At 32.1% G+C, this 20,731-nt stretch overlaps 1 protein-coding gene across 1 annotated transcript in view; it reads right to left on the reverse strand.

The window, feature by feature from the left end:
* Nucleotides 1–20,731, reverse strand: part of LOC107437749 (anoctamin-7) — a 112,670-nt gene that overhangs the window by 60,904 nt on the left and 31,035 nt on the right. The window contains exon 2 of the mRNA XM_087152066.1: nt 6,734–6,886. Coding sequence (XP_087008192.1) covers nt 6,734–6,862 — 129 coding nt within the window. The 5' untranslated portion in view covers nt 6,863–6,886. The remainder of the gene's footprint in view (nt 1–6,733; nt 6,887–20,731) is intronic.

The following is a 20,731-nucleotide window of genomic DNA, read 5'->3' on the forward strand; positions in this document are numbered from 1 at the left end:
GTTGAGAATGAAGCTGCAATGGATAAAGTAGAAGAGGATTTGTTGGATATCGATTCGTGAATAGAAAAGTTAGAGGTAAGAATTAAAAATCTCATTAAAAATTTTAAAACAACTAATGCTATTGTGGGGGGAGGAGTATTAGGCCATGTCAACCTTCATCTATGAAGAGGTACCCCGACATAGAGTCGAGTTAACATGTCTTATATACTAGTGAATTGTAGTTGTAATTTTTGTAGTGGTAGATACGCCACAGCACTCCCCCACTAGAATTATATCTGTGATAGAATTCGATGAACAAATACCACTAGTTGATTCATTGCTGTTTTTGTGAGAAGCCGGGAGAGCTTTATTAAGATCACCTTATTATTTTTTAAGTGCTGAATGTGAGAGGTGTATTAACTTCACGGTCGTAGTCGCTCCTCTGTTGCCGTTAGCAGTCGAGTAATCACAAGTATGCAAGCCGACGTTATGCGTGATCGAGACGAGACTGAGTGGCAACAGTGCGAGGAGGTGGATAATGTCGCCGTCACAAGTAGCAAGTCAACTGTTCAATGTGGATCATCCATCGAAGTAGGCGTTACCGTCTAGGTAGGCGTGCCCATATCGAAGTGGGCATTACTGCCGAGGTAGGTGTGTTCACATCACGTCCGAAGGTCACCAATGTGGGGGCGGAGCTAATCGCTGGGCCCATATCCAAGAGGTCGTGGGTTCGATCCTCGCCGGCCGAAGACTCCCCGTGTAGTAAATGGTGACTGATGCACGTTAAATCTGTCGAGTCTCAAAGTCCTCCATGTTCCCACAACAAATCAATACCTCTGGGGGTACTGATCCAGGAGTTTCCTTGTCTTCTGGATTGGTTCAAAATTACAAGGCTACGGAGTTGAACGTAAGTAGTCGTAAACCCATGAAATTGGGTCGGCTGTTCAACGATGGTTATAAAATATAAAATACCAACCGTCATCTATCAAAAGGTACCTCGTGATAGAATCAAGTTAGCATGCTTTATATACTAGTGAATGATGTTAAACTTTCATAGTGGTAGTTACGCCACAGTACTCCCCCACCAGAATTTTATCAGAGATATAATTCGATGAACAGATCTCACTAGTTGATTGTACTTGTGAAAGACCGGGAGAGAGTCGCCGGATTTTTTGAGTGCTGAATGTGAGAGGTGTATTAACATCACAGTCGAAGTCGCTCCTGTGTTGCCATTAGCAGTCGAGAGTATGCAGGCGTTGAGAGTGTAGGCGGTGTGTGAATGTTCGAGACGAGACTGAAAAGCAACAGCGCAGGAGGTGAATGATGCATTCACAAATAGCAAGTCAACTGTTCAATGTGGACTATCCATCGAAGTAGGCGTAACCGTCAAGAGATTGCGAAGTGGGCGTTACTTGCGTGAGCAAATCACGTTCGAAGGTCACCAATGTGGGGGCGGAGCTAATCGACAATACCAACCGTCATCTATCAAAAGGTACCTCATGATAGAATCAAGTTAGCATGCTTTATATACTAGTGAATGATGTTAAACTTTCATAGTGGTAGTTACCTTAGAGGAGATATTAGGGTAGAGAGAGCTAGTCTATTGTTTGGGCTCTGAAAACTTGTTCCAAGATGGGGGTTTCCATTTTGGCGAAAAATTCATAGCTGGCGGTTGCATCGTACAGAAATATTTTCAAGAGTACTAAAGATTTTTTTTCTCTTTTATTTTATTTTGAATGCTTTCCCAATTTTATTCGTGATTGTAAAAGATAAGCTTTCAAATAAAAATACATTATAGTATGTGTGCTACATTTAATTATTTACTTTTAATTTCTTAATCATAAAAAGCTAATAACATATAATTTAAGTATGACTTTGCCAGACAATGAAATAAAAATAATGATTTTTTGAATCGAACATACATTTGAAAGCATTTAAAATATAAAGAACTAATTGCAAATGATTATAGGTATTAATTATTTTTGTCAAAGCGTCATAAGAGTTAAATAAATAAAAAAAAACTAGTTCCTTCAATAGAATTTAAAGAACAGCAAGAAAATAATTGGATATCAATATTTTATTTTAAATAGTTAAAAAAATACATTATCATTCTGTTTTATATTACATTACGGCTTGAAATAAGAAATATATTTTCATTGTCAATCTTTGTTTAAAGAAAATCATCTTATCCATTTGATGCAACAATCTGGCTTGATATGCAAATATTTTCTAAGTCATTACTTTACAATCTGTAAATTTTAATAAGGAAAAAGAAATAAAACGTAATTTGCAAAGTTAGGAAATACATTTAATTTTTAAAAATACATCATGTCTTTTTTATATTACATTCTGACATGAATTATAAAATATGTTATCAGTGTTATCAGCGATAATAATTTATTTCAACCAATGCATACAATTAAAATTTTAGTGAGTTAACATAACATGATGAAAGTATTTAAATTAAAATACCAAATTTTTGTCTTGTTATTTGTCCCTTTATCTTATTTTTAAAAAAAAGTATTGCGAAATTCCATATAAGAACATACTGTCTACCAGTTGTTTGAAACATTGATAGCTCTCGACAGCTACTTGTAATTTTATATTAAAAAAATTAATTGATATTCAAAAAAAGAATGATTCCCTTTTTATTTCTCGAAATCAAAATTAAATACATATAATGATAATAATAAATAGCCACACCTTTTATAATCCTATAACAATTATTTAATAATATGACCTATTATTAATAATAGAACCTATAATAACCTAGTTAATATTTTCTTCAATAATAAATGTACAGTAATAAATATAAAGCTTCCTAAGTAAATATGAATATCCAAACAATTTTTCCTATATAATAAAATAATAAGAAATATATTCTTCGGCTTATAAATTTTATTTAATAACGGAATTTCTAAAAGATAATTTTAGTTTTGATCCAAAAAATTATTTTTTGCATGAAATGTATTAAATATATAATTAAATCATTTAATATATATAATTAAATTCGCTTGAAATTATTACAAAAATTTTTTTTAATGCATCAATAAAAGTTACAGAGCGAAAATTAAAGCGATCTGTTTGCAAACATTGGCGTGAAAGAAATGCGCCAAACCCGATGCACGCGCTTTATCAGAAAAGGAGTAAAAATATCAGAATATTTGTATCAATATGAAATTTAATTGTAATGAAAATGCCTATCAATGTTAACTACATTATAATCTATTAATTTAAATAAAAATATAAAAAAATAATTGCTATTTTGCTAGTTAAAAACCAATTAAATTCATTCCATAACTTGACGTGCTAACATATAAATAGAAAATAAATGTTTATAATTGAATATAAAAGAATAAAAATCTTTCTAGTGAAATGTAAAAGGTCCTCCTTTAATGAATTTTTCGTTGCATCCAAATGCACAGCAGTATACCACCAATTTTTTAAAATTTTATAGTTAAAAACACAGCTCATCAATTCACCTCCATAGGAAAAGAATGGGGAGAGGGTTTACTGGAGGGAAAATCGTCCAGGAATCACGTGACGATGTTCTTTGCAACGAGGGATGGGGGACTGGTTCTCTCTACCTAAATTACTCCTCTAAGGTAGTTACGCCACAGTACTCCCCCACCAGAATTTTATCAGAGATATAATTCGATGAACAGATCTCACTAGTTGATTGTACTTGTGAAAGACCGGGAGAGAGTCGCCGGATTTTTTGAGTGCTGAATGTGAGAGGTGTATTAACATCACAATCGAAGTCGCTCCTGTGTTGCCATTAGCAGTCGAGAGTATGCAGGCGTTGAGAGTGTAGGCGGTGTGTGAATGTTCGAGACGAGACTGAAAAGCAACAGCGCAGGAGGTGAATGATGCATTCACAAATAGCAAGTCAACTGTTCAATGTGGACTATCCATCGAAGTAGGCGTAACCGTCAAGAGATTGCGAAGTGGGCGTTACTTGCGTGAGCAAATCACGTTCGAAGGTCACCAATGTGGGGGCGGAGCTAATCGACAATACCAACCGTCATCTATCAAAAGGTACCTCATGATAGAATCAAGTTAGCATGCTTTATATACTAGTGAATGATGTTAAACTTTCATAGTGGTAGTTACGCCACACTATAAATAATACTAAAGGTCTGGTTTCTTAGGACAAGCGCCTTATCTGAGCGTCAGCGGGACGTTAACGTCCCACTGACGCCAACAAAATACTGGTTTGTTAGCTCAAGGCCTGGTTTCTTAGAACTAGCGCTTTATCTGGGCGTCAGCGGAAAGTTGACGTAGAGCTGACGCCAAAAAAAATACTTTTTTGTTAGCTCAGCGTGAGCAGTCGGTCCAACGCAGACATTATCTCTCATTGCGCATGCGTTAATAACGTAAACAAATATTTATTTTGAATTCGTATTGATTTTGTTATTGTCGACCAGTGTCTTAGAGAACAAATAATGAAGTTCTGCCGTCCAAGAAAAAACACATTATAGCTGAGCTAAATGAAGAGTGCTATGTTTAATGAAGAAGCTATGTTTAATGTCAAAATCGAAATCTTGGCTGATTTCAATGTGCTGTTGGATGTTGTCCGCCATTGCTTCTGTGGTTACGTTACGTTGTAATTCAACTGCAGTTGAGTTGGACGGCAATTGTAGTTCAAGATGAGCGTTCGATGACGTATACTATCAAACTCACAAATGGACCAATCAGAGGTTAGCGCTGATTTCCAGCCGACGGCGTCTTGTCCTAAGAAACCAGGCCTTAACGATGATAAACAATCTTCTATGTCAAATTGCATTAATTATCGTATTTTTGAAGTGCTTATTCTAACATTTTCAATACCGCAGTGGACTGATCGTAAAGACACGGTTCCCAGTAGAACAGCGAAGTCAAGCATCACCGGCTGCTGTCTGTAAGCGGGTGGGTGACCACTTTGATCAGCCAGTCTAGGAACCGAGGGTGTGTAGTATAGGTAAACTGTTCTACCTCCCGCTGAACTGTTCTACCGTAAAGTGCTCGACATCACGCGCAGATCGTCGGGCTACCAAAGCAGGGGAACCGGCCCCTCTGCAGAGGATCAAAATTGCGATGGCATGCCTTCGGATCATCCACAGGGATGTTTCCCAAACCGTCACTAATAGCCCATTATGCAGCTCGAGTGCGACGCTAGTAAAGTACCTACCTCCAACGTTCAACTTTTATTCTATTTCATTTCTTTAAATTAAATAAAGTATCTAAAACTCACATGGTCTATTTTTCAAAAGTCACGAGACAAATGTGTACGCGTTCGTTTATTTATTTTATCTGTGCTTGATTTGCGCATTTGATATTATTTTATAACCCACACTGAACAGCTGCTCATGTTGGAACTGTGGCACCCTAAGTTCAAACCCATAGCATTGTAATTTTGAACACAAATGGAGATGATAAGAGAAATCTTAGATCAAGCATTGGGACAAATATACGATACGTACATTAAAGGGTAATATACATTAAAGGGTGCCAAAAAAAGGAAAAAGAAACATGGATCAAAGAAAATATTCGAAGTTTTTTTTACCGACTTCAATTCAGACCTTACATCTACGGCATTATTTTTTTGGCACTGCGTCCTTTTTCAAAATGATTCCTAGGAAAAACGCTCAGAAAATTGGTTCATCATTATCTACCACTTCAGGGAAGCATTGCTATGTAATTTTAAGTCATCAGGATGCACTTAGGAATAGAATTTCTGAAATGTTTAACTGCGGCACCCTGCATAAATATATATTTTTAATACTTGGTAGTCTAGCCTAAGTTGCTATTTCAAAGACAGCAAAATAACCCATGGTTATCCGAAAGTTAGAGAGTAGTGACTTGTCAGATTTTTTTCTCCAATAAATTCTAACAAAATATAGCAAGTAAAATAAAAACAAGAAACAATAAAGACAAGTCATCGTCTCATTCAGCTTCGGTATTGCTGAACCAAGATAGTCCAAGAAAGTGCTCTGGTGGCTATAATAACGTGTTCCCCGCAAAAGATATGAGGGAGATCCGGAGAGACAGCAATTATTGGATTTCAATAGTGCTTTTAACGTAACCTCTTAACGTACAGATTGTTTGATAAAAAAAACAGCCGAGAAAATTAATTTTTTTTTATGTAAAAAAATCCATTTCCTCAAAGGTTTCTATTTGTTGCCACTTCCGGTTCAACTTTCCTTTTGGTGGACAATTTTGATATACTGTGCTTTTGTTCCATAGAAAAAGACTTATATTTTATCCTTGAATAAATAAGTGTTATCGTTTACAATCCTATGTAAATAATAAATATCAATAAAATGATTTTTTTCTTAGCTTTCACATTGTTATTTTCAATTCTCGATTATATTCGAGTGTGAAAAATTATAGCAGTATAAAATACAGCACCGATCGAGTTATATCGAGTGTGCACAGTTTGGCCTGTTTAGCGCGCTCGAATTAACTCGAGCGCACAAGTTTTAAGGGGTTAACATAATTTTGAAATTTCAGTCTTTACATGGAGGAAGTATTCCAAGTTAAACGGGGGAAAATCTATCAAATTTATGATGTACAATTTATGTAATTATTTTCAAAATAAAAGGTTCAGTGGTAAATTGTATGCAATTTACATAGTTTTTTTTTTGACGAAAAGATAAGGAAATTAAATTAGTTGTTTCTTATAAAATATGCAGTCGCACAAAAATACTTACTAATGTACTTTTCTCTCCGATGCATCTATAATTTTTCATTGATTCATTTAAAAGTTACTCACCAATTCGTCTCTTGACAAAATGAAATCTTCATCGTCCCCTGATTTTTTACAAGATCCGTAAGTCTCTCGGTTTCTTTCAGACGGATTTAGCTCATACTTTTCACTCTTGTTTTTACCAAAATGAGGCATCTCTATCCTTCAGTTACTAGTTACCTGAAAAAGGCATAAAACATTTTTAATTCAGACTTGAAAATTATTTAATAATATTATTATTATTGTTGCACAAAATTTCCAAGTCTTTTGCAAGCGATTACGTATTTTTTATTTTATTTCCAATTAAAATCTTTCTTTTAACAACTATGCAGCATTCCATAAATAGAGTTAAAACTTAGCTGAAGTTATAGTTAAGAACCATCATTTTGAATATCAGACAATTTGAATATTTGCTAGCATATATAATCTGCTATTCTATTGATTAACAGCTAAAAAAATATACAAAGCATAGATTTTAATGTGAAGTATATATTTTTATATGTAATATAATATTATTAATGTATATTTTATATTTTAATTGGCGCCTGGTGGCTGAGTGGTAGCACTTCGCGCTGTCGTGCCACAGGTCTCTGGTTCGATTCTTCGACCGGGGCAAGGTTCACCCAGCCTTCAGTGGGTCGGTAAAATGAGTACCAAGCATGCTTGGGATCCAAACACTGGGGGTTCCAGGTTGGGCTGATCACCCAACCGAAACAATTGCTCGTGCTCCTCAGAGCCCAAAGATCAGGAAAACTGAGACAGGAACAGTAGGCATTGGCCCTCTATGGGCTGTCGTGCCACTGAGCTTAGAGTTTATATATTTTAATTTATATTAAAGAATACAAGATAAAGTACATATTTTTAGATTAAGTTCAGTAAAATGTAGTGGGATATTGGATCGGAGTTAAATCTGGCTCAGGTCAAAATTACGATCTGCGCTGGGATGAAAGATGTGTGAATAAATCCTCCCAGTGAAACGGGATGTGACGTGCACGTGGCAATTTCGTAGTCTTGCTCATAGATGGCACCACTAAAAAACAAGAAGCGCACCCCCCTGCTTCGCTCGATTCTACTGAAGCAAAGTGGCATATGTAATAACAACAATATTCATTCATAGAATTTTCAATTTAAATATTCATTTGGAATTTGATGTCCTGTTGATTCCCTACGAATTGCATACATTAATGTTTAAACTATATTGTTTACTGTTATAAAATGCTTCTGTGATTATTCGATAAAATTATCATTCGTTGCAAATTGCGTGAACTGATAACCCTTATTTGAACAGGGTAGTCAGAACCTGTTATCGTGATTATTTAAGACGAATTTAGTATGCTATCAGCTTTAGATTGGACTGCTTATTCATATTATTTACAGATTCATTTAGAATGTGCTGATCTGTCTATTTGCTAGGAATTTAGTTAGCTAATGCTGGTTTATTAGCCATGCTAATATTGTTTGAATTACTTTTTTACAATTTGGTTGCAACTGTTCGCGAAGAATTGCTCACACTGACTGCCGTAGCTTGAACTAGTAATTCAGAATGACTTAGCATTTGTATTTGCTAATTAACGTTTATTTCCAGCAAATTATCTTTAATTTCTTTCATCTCTACATTTGTAGTTTATTTACTCAATTTGGGACACGAGTAACTCTATAAATTCCCTGGCGACGTTACTTATTCCATTTTACCTGTGAAGAGGAGGACAAAAACTTTTACTTTGAAATGTAAATGATTAGAAATTTTGTCTCGTTCGCAGACGGAAGACGAGAAATTTAAGCAGCATTCTTTGAAACGGGAAAATCGAATTTAGAATTTCTGAAAAGGAATCGTTCGTTATATTTTCTTTGAAATATCTTAAAAAAAGAAATAAAATTCGGGTTATCAATAATGTATGAAAGAAATGATTGAAACCCCACGTATCATAAATCTCTCAAGTTACTTGAAATATATATTTTTATGTCGTTTTCTCCTGTATTTAAACTTTTTCTCGTTCTAACGTTACAGGGATTAAGAAGAACTTATAGTGGGTTTATTACAAAAATTTTAACTTAAAAAATATACGAAGAAAAGCTCATAACACTTTTCTTCAAGTACATTGTATATATAAGTCAAAAAATAGAATCCTTGTAAAAATTTAATCCGTGTAAAAAAGAATTCAAAAGAGAATTGATCTTTCTCTTCTTTTTTCCTTTTCATCTCCTCTTCTTGTTCCGCAATGTGATCGTAAGACACGCTGTCCAACGGACTGACCAAAGTCAAGAATCGCTGGCACCGGTCAGTGAGGGGGTGGGTGACCATTTTGATCAGTCTACGAAGGGTTCGAGTGTGTGCAATAGAGGTCCTCGTTAAACTATTTTAACGTAAAGTGCTCGACTTCACGAGCAAGTAGTCGGGCTACCAAAACGGGGAAGCCATACACTCTGATCAGGTATGTACTTTATTATCTGTTTTTATCAGGTTATTTATCAGGGAGATATTATACACAATGGTCTGTTAGCGACACTCTTGCACCTCAGAGCCCAAAGGTCAAGAAAACTGAGATGGGCACAGTATGCAATGGCCCTCTATGGGCTGTCGTGCCACTGAGTTTAGTTTTAGGTCTATTAGCGACGTTCTAGGGAACATCTCTAAGGATGATCTGAAGACATGCCATCACAATTTTTGACCATAGGGGTTCTCATTTGTGAGGCCACCTCCTCACATTAGATATAAACCAGAAGGAGAAGGGAATTTTCTCCATGGGTATACCACTTATGGTACCACTCTGCGTTAGTCCGTCCTCTTTCAGTCAAGCTAAACGTTAGAGGTTTTCGTAGTTTTCCTCTTCATGCAACTCAAAATGCGGGTTAGTTCCATCAAAAGATCCTTCGCGAAAGCAAATGCCCTCCATAATTTCACCAAGGAGTTCGATACTCTTCTGAATTGGTTTCAAAATTACAAAGCTACGGATTTAAACGTTGGTAGCTGTAAACTCAAAATTGGATCTGCTGTTCAACAGCGATTATAAAATGAAATGAAAACTATAAATTGTTATTCATCCTACAGCATTTATAGACCGACACTATAGCTCGTTCACCAGGAGTTGGCACTTGGCCAAAGAATATATAAGTATATATTAGAAAGAATATATAAGTATATATATTCTTTGACTTGGCTCCGCCTTCATCACGTGGTATGCGACAATACTATTTCGCTATTTTTGGGAGAAGGTTGTGAGAGCCTGAACAATGTTGCTACTTGGCAATCGTTTGGCAAAAATATTTATTTCGCAAACTTTATGTTCATTTTTTTAACAATAAATATATCATAAATTTGATGATATTTTGCACCATTTTTTATGATATTTCTTTCTTTTGAGTGAATAGTTTGTCCTTTATGAAACATTTTGCTGGGAGAACAGCAGTTCTTAAATTAAAACTATATTTAATTAGCTAGAGTAACAAAAGGTATAATAGCAGATGATAAAGCGAAGTAAGTGACTGAAAAAGAATTCACTGCTTGTGTTTGGCGCAAATTAAGGGCTGTCTAAATTTCAGGCACGGAGATGTTTCTCTTCTAACTATCGCGCTGTGGAAACTCCTGGTGAACGAACTATATCAACACATCATTGCATTTGACATATCCATTATTATGCTTTACAATGCTAAGTTTAATACCGTCATTATTCTCTAATATAAATACGAGTAAAATCGAACAATAAAATTAGAAATACTGTTTTCAACCCTTTTAGTGAATTATTAATTATCATCTTAATCATAATTGACAATTAAGAAAAGATATACGAAAAGTAATTATCTAAACCTAGACGAATAACTAGATTCTGATTCGCCTCGAAACCATTATAGAGATCGAAAACGTCAAACAAATTTGGATTAAACTGTAAATACGCTCCGTTTAAAATCATTTCTGACAGTTAAGTTCTAAATAAAGCATGCAAGTTAATTTTGTTGGACTTCGGATTTAAGGAAAACTTAATGCATTTTTGGCGCCCGAACAGGAAATCTAATTCCGTTTTGAGAATATCGCTTAAATAACAACATGGTGCCGTTTCCTTTAATGATAAAAGCTTCCGGTCATTTTGAAACTTTATGATCATTAATAAAACAATAAGTTTTTTGTATAATTAATAGGTGTTTTTGAAACTACATCGTTCGATTATTACTTTTTTTATTAGTATATAGTAGTCTTGAATTTTAATTTTTCCATTTATTCTTGAGTAACCGTAGATAACTCACGCCTTGATTGACTTATGGAATTTGTCAGTTTCGTAGGAACGAAAACGAAATATTACCTTAAAGTTTAATATCCACCACGAATGCTATCCATAAAACGGTCGTGGCAAACATCCAAGATAGCAATTGTTATTAAAAAAAATGAGCATTAACGATTAAAGTTTTATGTAGATTTTAAAAATGTTTTGTCTTTCGTTAAAAAAAAATAAACTTTTTGTTCCTTTTTTTTAAATGGCAATTAAGGTCAAATTTTTTTTATTTGTACTCTGATTTACTTCGCCCATAGAAGCTAACACAAATTGCTTTTCGCTTTACCGTAAACAATTTAACATTTGCCTTAATTGATTTCACCGCCCCTTTTTTTCCAGTTTCATGAAAACTGAGTGTAATAGTAACTTTGTAATATCGTCAGATTGCAAACAGTGTAACCCTGAGAAAAAAATATGGTCCAGAATATGGCAAAATTTACCATGTTTCGGGTTCTATGGGAACATTAAGAAACTCTGTAATTTTAGCGCTTAGATAATGACTTTGGTAAAACTAACACAGGGTGGCCACTCAAAACAGATTTCAAATTTCCCTGATTTTTCCAGGTTTTCCAGGTAAAAATCTTAAAATTTCCAGGTTTGTGTTTTTTAACTTTTTTCTTATAAAGTGTAGGATGTGTACAAGGAAAGTGTCTGTATTATAAAATATCTTATTCAAAATGTCATTTTTTTTAAACATATCTTGAAAAAAATCTATTTTTTTACAAGATATTTTTTTATTATTTTTTAATGTTCTGGTACAACATTAATTTTTAAAAAATTAAGACGTGGAGAAAATATGCTTAGCTTGCAGAATATATTGTTTTTATTGAATAATTTTAATTGCTTTTATTGAATTTAATGTGATACTTTAAGTAGTATTTGCTCAAAGTGTACCTACAAAATGACAAAATCAGAATAACCAATAAAACCTTGGACAAGTATTGTTTAATATATTTTCATTAAGGAAAAGAAAACCGTTTCAGGTGATTATATATCAATAATTTTTAATAATTACAGTGACTCCCAAAAGTGCTCACTCACTTATAACTTATATTGAAATAGGAAATAAAAATTCAATAATTAAAATGAATATTTCACAATGGGTATTTGATAATAAGATGTATAATCTATTCTTAGCAAAACTGCACAGAATATTTTAAAAACAAAGCAAAAGTTAATTTTTTAATCAAATAGTAACAAAAATTCTACCCCACGAAAGTCATCGTACATTTAAATGTTTTGGATCTCAGAATTAAAATTATCGTCAATTGCTTTTTTTATTTAATTATTTTTCATTTAATTTCTTATTTCTTTATTAGCAATTTAGTGTCAAACCTATAATAGCAAAATTATATTTTAACTTCGGCTTGCTAACTCCGTAATATTTTATTTTATCATTTAAAAATGACTTGTGGTCGTAATAAAATAGACCAAATTTGATTATTTGTCTTCATAAGAGGTAAATCAGTGATGAATATGTTAAATTAGTTTACTGTATTCAATTGAACTGTGCAATATGTGATAAAATGCTTAAAAGAAGGACTTCATATCAGAGATTAAAATTATAAATTTTGTGGAAAAATTAATAAATTTGCAATTGAGTGTTGTAAAAGTTTCTGTAAAAATTTTAAAAAAATATTCTGCACGAATTTCACCTGACAAAAAAAAAACTAGTTTCACGTATTTTCAACCTTTAAAAGCTATTGTAGATGCTAAAGGAAACTCCACTAAATGTTAATTTAACGAAAAATTAGATTTACTAATAGACTAAGTTTTTTCTTTAAAAGTGTATGATGACTTTTGTGGGATAAAGTTTTTGCCACTTTTTGATGATTGATTCTTAAAAATAAACTTTTCTTTTGTTTTTAAAACATTTCATATTGTCATTTAAAATATTTCAGTTTTGTTACGATTCGAACACATTTTTTATCATTAAATATACATTCTGAAATATTCATTTTAATTAATGGATAGTCTTATTTCATTGAAAGTCATAAAGTGTATCAACAGTTTTGTGAATCACTGTAATTACATTTCAATATAAAGCTGTACTTTATACTGCATTATATTGTATTTCATCTTACCAGTGCTTTTTATAAAATTCACGGATCATATTTTCCTTAAACCAATATCTCAAGTCAAATTTTTAAATAACGGTATTTTGAAATAGAATTTTTATTTTAAAAGATTCAGTATAAAAAAATAAATGTCAGAAATGTAAAATTGTCTAATTTTTAGTTCTATACTCTATAGAAGAAAAAAAATAGATAAAATTCCTTAAAATTGATACTTTTTTGATTTTTTTTCTTATTTGAAATTAAAACATTTAAAGAATTCCAATCTAAACGCACAGTTTTTTAGTTTAGCATAGTTAATTGTTTTTGTTTGAACAACTGGAATCTTGTACAGTGCAGAACTAAAACACTAAGTTTCGTTTTCCTTCTCCTGACTAAACACATATGAATAAAAAAAAATATATTTTATGTATATATATCATTTAATATGTTTCCTATACATTCCTTATTCATTGTCAGCTTTTTGAGGTAAAAAGAGGAATAGTTTTAAAAGATCATCTCAGGAATGCAAGCAACATTTACGAGCTTTCGATATTGTGATAACTATACAATTCGAATTTTTAATCAAAAAACTAATATTTACCAGCAAAACCGTAAAATTTGATATCAATATATAGTTAGTTCTAAAAAAAACTTTTTTTAAAATAAAAATATACTATAAAAGGTTAAAATGAAATAGAAAAAATTAGCATTAATGCAAGAATTGTAACAATTTGTCGAGAAACATTGCTGTTAGTGATGGGGGGAAATGCGTGATTGGTTGGCTTGCTGAGAAAAAATAATTTATAGATTTCTTTGAATGGGAATTCAAAAGCTTTCAGAAAAATAGTGCAATATAAGAGTGCAATATTATCATTAAATTATAACCAACTAACTTTTAGAGAATTTAATAAAGTTAAAAATACAAAAACATTTTCTCATTTTGCCAAAATAGAAAAAAATTACCACTCTCAATTGCAAATAAACTTGAATCATTGTGTGAACAAACCCACGGACAGAATTTAAAAACCGAATCCACCATAATCTTTGCTTTTCCTAAATTGCACAGTCCCATAGTCTGCATACTACATTTTCATGGGAGAATTTTATGTTGGTTATAATGGAGCAAATTTTGAAGAAAGCAAAGTAAGTAGATGATATTATAACTGTTTGGAGATACATTTCTGTCTAAAAAATGTGGGTGTAATGGATGAAACAATTTAAATTAAGAAAATTAGCAAATAATTTAAATTAGTGAAATTAAAAAAATATATAAGAAAAAATTTCCAGCTTTTCTTTAAAATTTCCAGGTTTTCCAGGTTTTTATCCATATTTCCCTGATTTTTCCAGGTTTTTTCCAGTATAAAAAAAATTCCCTGATAATTCCAGGTTTTCAAGGTTTTCCAGGTGGGTGGCCACCCTGCTAACAATAAGATATGGTCTTATAATCTATGATAAAATTAGGTAACTATGGAAATTTTATTATGATAGGTAAGAGCATGTCATAAAAACCCTTTATTTGGTTAAATTTCCTTTTCAATTTCGTATTTTTTACCAAATTTGCGGAAATAAGAATTATAGTTTTGAAAACTAGAATTTTCGATTAACCATTACCATAATAAAATTATCAAATGAATGGTTTAAATATTATATATTTGTTTTTTTAGATAGAATTATGTTTTTTTATTTTTTTATCAGAAATGTTATCATACAGTACTGTAATTTTACCAGAAGTTTTTCCTCTGTGCATAAAACAGCCATTTCAATTATCCAAGATTGTATATTCATAATATAAATATGATCCATTCTTTTATTAATAAAAACTTTCAATCATATTAAAAGCTCATGATGTTTAATAAAACAGTGAGTTTTTTAATATATTTAAATAAATGTTTTTTTTTAATTACACTGTTATTAATTTAAAATGTTATTTTTTATAAGTGTTCAAATTCTTTTCTTCATAATCTTGAACCATAATACTGCGTAAATCTGCTACAACCTTAAAAAGGTATGTACGGTAAATTGTTCAGTTTCACCCTATTAAGATTGCTGCAAATTTAAACGATATAATAGTTCAAACCCTCTGAAAGTTTCAACAGATAAGCTTGCAAATGTTTTGGTTAGATAATGTAATTCGAGAAGAAATAGATAAATAATTATTTCTTAAATGCTTGAGTCAAAAGTAGAGAAAATAATATTTATGTCATATAGTTTCTTTATTCAACCTTCCCCAACAGGTGTGTTTTCCTTTTTTGCTGTCATCGATATTGTATCGATATTGTGTCACTGTCAAAAGAAGAAAAGAAATGAAGAATCGCAGACGAAAGACAAAATACACACCATTATCTAAATAAAATTACTAGATTTAAGCCTTCTGACGAATAAAGCTTAAGCATTGGTTGAATTCTCATCCTATGTACAGGGTAATAAAAATGCGCAAAACTGAAATCCGTGAATGGAACAATTAAATCAGTTAAAATAATTCCAGTTTATTTTTACTGTTAATCGTGGCCTTTCTCGGTCGCTTCAAGCTATTATATTAAACTCAGCACGCTTTTAGAAACAAAACTGGTCGATATAAAGATTTGCTATAGTCAGTATATTATTCGGCATGGAAATTGAAATTATTGGTTATTGATAGCGACCAATACATAAAAATCTAGATTTAGCACAAACGAGCAGTCTTTCTTATGGATTTCCACTTTAGTAAATAACTTGATATTTTTTTCAAAATTTCATTCACCAATGATTTCTTTAATTGATCAGTTTTACAGAATCATGCTTCAAAAGCTGCTACAAAGAAAACAATCACGTTACTTCACATAGTTTTCAAACCATTAATTTTGTGTATGTCATCTCACTTTTGCTTTGCTTAAGCCTGTTTGACTTAAAGATTTTTTTTAAAAAAAAATAATGAAAGAGAATGTAACAATATCCATTTTATTTACTGAATATAGCTATAAACTAGCAAACGTCACCGATATTATCTTTTAACACGTTCACGCCGGGATGACTCACCGGTGGGTCACGCTAGATTGTCTCATCTTTGCGGCGCACCAGAGTAAAAACTGGTAACAAATAAATTTGATTTTTTAGTTTTTTTCCGGAAATAATAAAAATCCATAACTACCAATTGTTTTTAACGGATGCAATTTTTATATTGAAACGCTTCTTCGCCGTGATAAATTTCTAAACCACTTCTTTCAACCCTCCCAGACGAACAATATGGTTTCCGCCAAAACTTGAGCACAACAAAACAGCTTATACGAATAATAGATTATGCTGGAAGGGCCTTAGCAAACAAGGAAACAATAGCCATATTAATGATTGACATAGCCAAAGCGTTTGACAAAGTTTGGCATACAGGAGCAATTTTCAAGCTAATACAACTAAACTTTCCTCCTGGACTTATTAAACTTCTTTCATGCTACCTTACAAACAGAACCTTCCATGTCACCATTCAAAACAGTAAATCTTCCAAACGAATCATAACTGCTGGTGTACCTCAGGGCAGCATACTTGGACCGATACTTTATATTCTCTATACATATGACTTCCCAATAAATAAAACAGACTTCAACAGTATTACAGCCTATTACGCAGACGATACTAGTATTATTATAAAATCCAGAAACCCAAACCTTGCTCTCATGAAACTACAAGAACACATTTATGAAATAGAAGAATGGTGCAGAAATTAGAAAACAGCCGTCAATGCCGAAAAATCTGAGATCATAGTCATACAAAAAAGAAGAATCACAATACTTCCTCAATGCAAACCAAAGCTTTTTGATATTCAAATTCCAATCTATACATAATAATAAACGCGGCTGTGTGTGTGTGTCTGTAATCACAATATATCGCCCCAGAAGCCTCGCCCGGGCACGAAACTCGGCCCATAATTGTGTTTTGACATAATGAAGAAGTATTTTTTTTCTTTTTCAAAAATTTTGATTAGTTATTTAGTTATCAGTCATTTTGTAAGTCTATGCTTTTCGTCTTCAAAGAGCCATATTCAAAAAACTATTAAAAAATGCATATACTTTTCCCCACTCTTATAAATGTATGCTAATGCGAACCTCACAATTGAAATATTAATTTTCGACAACTTAAACCAATAATATACGAAGGAATTAATAATTTAATTGTAAAGTTCGCATTAGTTTACATTTATTAAAGTGGAGAAAAGTTTAACTTTTGTATTAAAAATGTGGCAACATATTCGATACGTAAATAGAACGCTTCGCTTTGATATATTTGTCGCTGTTCATAATTGTTATAATAAGTTTTTCTTCTTCTTTCCACGCTCTATTTTTTTTCTTAAACGAAGACGATAATTTTTATAGCGATATTGTAGTACTTTGTACAACTAAAAATTCTTTTCACACTTTTCACTTTATTTTCTTTATATATACAGAGAACAGTCGGCAAAGAATTCGATTAGGCTGAAAAACATTTCGCTAAAAAGGAACGAATTCCAAAAGAAAAAATAAACAACTTAAAGAATAAAAATGCTGATACCAGCCATTTTTTTGAAAGTTAACTTAGAAATAACAAACCAAACGATGTTAAATAACAAACCAAACAATGCTAACAAAATGACGTAGAAAGCGCAACTAGATCAAAATTATACAAGCACAACTAGATCAAATTATAATACCTGAGTGCTTGACGTAACAGATATAGAAATAGAAATTGATACCATAAAAAATTTATTCGTTTTCGTGTTCTTTTCATGTATTTAGCATTTTAGTTTTTTTTTCTTAAGCGTTGTAGCTATATAATTTCAAACATCCTCAAGAGCTATAACACATCTGCAGCAGTACTGGATATGAAGACAAAATTGCTGGACAGGAACACTTTAATTGTCCACTAATCTTCAGACTTCCTGCTATGTTTTGAAAAACTTTTTTTTGTGAAAACCTTCAGCTTGGCGGACAGCTGGCCGCCTTAGGCGGCTAGTACATAATAATAAACGCGGCTGTGTGTGTCTGTTTGTCTGTAATCACAATATATCGCCCCAGAAGCCTCGCCCAGGCACGAAACTCGCCACATAATTGTGTTTTGACATAATGAAGAAGTATTTTTTTTTTTCAAAAATTTGGATTAGTTTTTTAGTTATCAGTCATTTTGTAAGAAAATCTATGCTTTTTCGTCTTCAAAGAGCCATATTCAAAAACTATTAAAAAATGCATATACTTTTCTCTCCACTCTTATAAATGTATGCTAATGCGAACCTCACAATTGAAATATTAATTTTCGACAACTTAAGCCAATAATATACGAAGGAATTAATAAATTAATTGTAAGGTTAGCTTTAGTTTACATTTATCAAAGTGGAGAAAGGTTTAACTTTTGTCTGCAGCAGAACTGGATATGAAGACAAAATTGCAGGACAGGAACACTTTAATTGTCCACTACTTGTCAGATTTCCTGCTATGTTTTAAAAAACTTTATTTGTGAAAAACTTTAGCGTGGCGGCCAGCTGGCCGCCTTAGGCGGCTAGTAGTAAATAAAACAAAGTACCTCGGACTCACCATTAACAGCAAATTCACCTGGACCGACCACATAAAAAATGCCATAGACAAAGCCAATACAGCAATAAATGCAATTCAACCTCTCATCTACAACCGGAATATTTCACTTAAAAACAAGAAACTGCTATACACTTCCATGATCCGACCCATTCTAACATATGCTTCTCCTGCTTGGGCCACAATTCCAGACCATCTAATGAAGAAACTGAACCAGTGTCAAAACAAAATACTCCGTAAAATCACCTGTGCCAGATGGTTCATTAGAAACTCAAACATCCACAAAGATCTCAAAATCCCGACTCTCTCTCAGCATATTTACAAATTTAATGCAGATTCTTATGACAAAGCTATCAACTGCAATACAGCTAACTTCAATGAAATATTTAAATTTGAAAACTTTAAAAAAGACAAAAACCTTAGACCAATAGCTGCACACTTCACCTCTGACGCCTCGTACCGAAACTATCAACATAAGTAAAAATCTCCAATTCTAACATCAATAGTTCATAGCAATAGTTCAAAACATCAACAGATTACAATCTCAACTGCTTCAACTACAATACCAAACTTGAAATCTGAACCTAGTACCTAATGTTGACAATAGATTCACAGCCATCTTTTCTATAGCCTTGAAATTCAAACCTGTTACCTCATGTGGACAATACATACACAGCCATCTTTACTATAGCAAGTTGCTTAGAATTATTTTCACTTTCTTTTCAGTTAAACAAGCAAGGTGCTTGCTTTACAATATCAGTCACCCCAGAGACTCTGTATACAAACTGCTTTCATTTTCTAATTTTACTGTAATTTCACGATGAATGGGATATGGGTCTTCTGCGCGGCCCAGGTGCCCAGCTTTTGTTAAATAAAGTAAGTAAGTAAGTAAGTGATAAATTTCCTTACAGTGAATTGTTATTGTTGAGAATAGATTAACTTTTTAACTTTCCTTTTGTGTCCAAAACACTTGATACATGAAGAGTTTCTATTTCCCCCCCCCCCAGATTTCAACTTTTATTCAAAATTTGAACGAATTGCACGTGTAACTTTTATTTTTAATATTTTCTAATTTTGATTTTTAAAAAATTTAAATTTTCGAAAATATAGGATTTCATTGTCTTGCGTAATCATTACTCATATCCCTCCAACCCCTTTTCGAAGACTGTATTTTCACAGGAAGCAAGTTCTTTTTCTGCAGAAAATAAATTAAATTACTTTTAAAATGCAAATTTTTTGATGCCTTAAAAATGGTTGTAAAATTAAGAATACTAATAATATTTTCCAATGCTTTTAGCAATCGTCTCCCCACCCTAAGAAAAAAAGTATGGAAAAAACTACCAGAATATGGTAAAATTTACCATGTCTCTGGTTAAATGGGAACCCCAAAAACCTATGAAATTTGCACCAAAGCGCTTTGGCAATGATTTTTGTCAAATTATTCATAAAATATACTGTAATGTCTGATAAAATTTCAAAAATGCGTAATTTTATCATGATTCATTACAACGTGGTATGAAAACCATTTATTTGGTTGAACTTATATTTCAATCCAGTATTTTTAACTAAAAATTTGATAATAGGAACTGCAATTTTGAAAACAAGAATTTCTGATAAACCGTGCCATAATAAGGGGAAAATTACCAAATGAATGGTTTAAAAATACCATATATTTTAATTTTTACCAAACTTATGTTTTTTTCAAAAAAAAAAAAAAAAATTAGAAATGGAAATATTATACTGTATGGAAATTTCACCAGAATTTTTTCTCTGTGCCTGTTACATAAAGCACAAACAACAAGTATATTAATACATTCCATATAAAACAATTCTTAAATTTAATTTCAAACCTAATATTTATGTTGGAAAGGGAAATTTGAATTTACGAAAGTGCTAAAAATGTACTTAAAATCATTTATCAACGAACGAAAGATCTTTCTTTTATCCTTTTTTTAAAAAATAACATTTATTACAAAATGAGGTCGGCAAAAAATTTTTCATTTATTTCTCTGAAAATATTTAAATTTATAAAATAACTGCAAAAATGTATATAAACAATAAAACAAATTCATTTACAGAAAAACTAACTTTGGGAAAAATCATTTGGTGAGAAAGCAACGCTTGCAAAATATTAAAACACTTTTAATATTGTCTTATTTTTTTTTCTCCATG

This window comes from Parasteatoda tepidariorum, chromosome 9 (assembly GCF_982258835.1).
Source record: "Parasteatoda tepidariorum strain Cologne lab strain chromosome 9, Ptep-v5.0, whole genome shotgun sequence".
Classification (NCBI taxonomy): domain Eukaryota; kingdom Metazoa; phylum Arthropoda; class Arachnida; order Araneae; family Theridiidae; genus Parasteatoda; species Parasteatoda tepidariorum.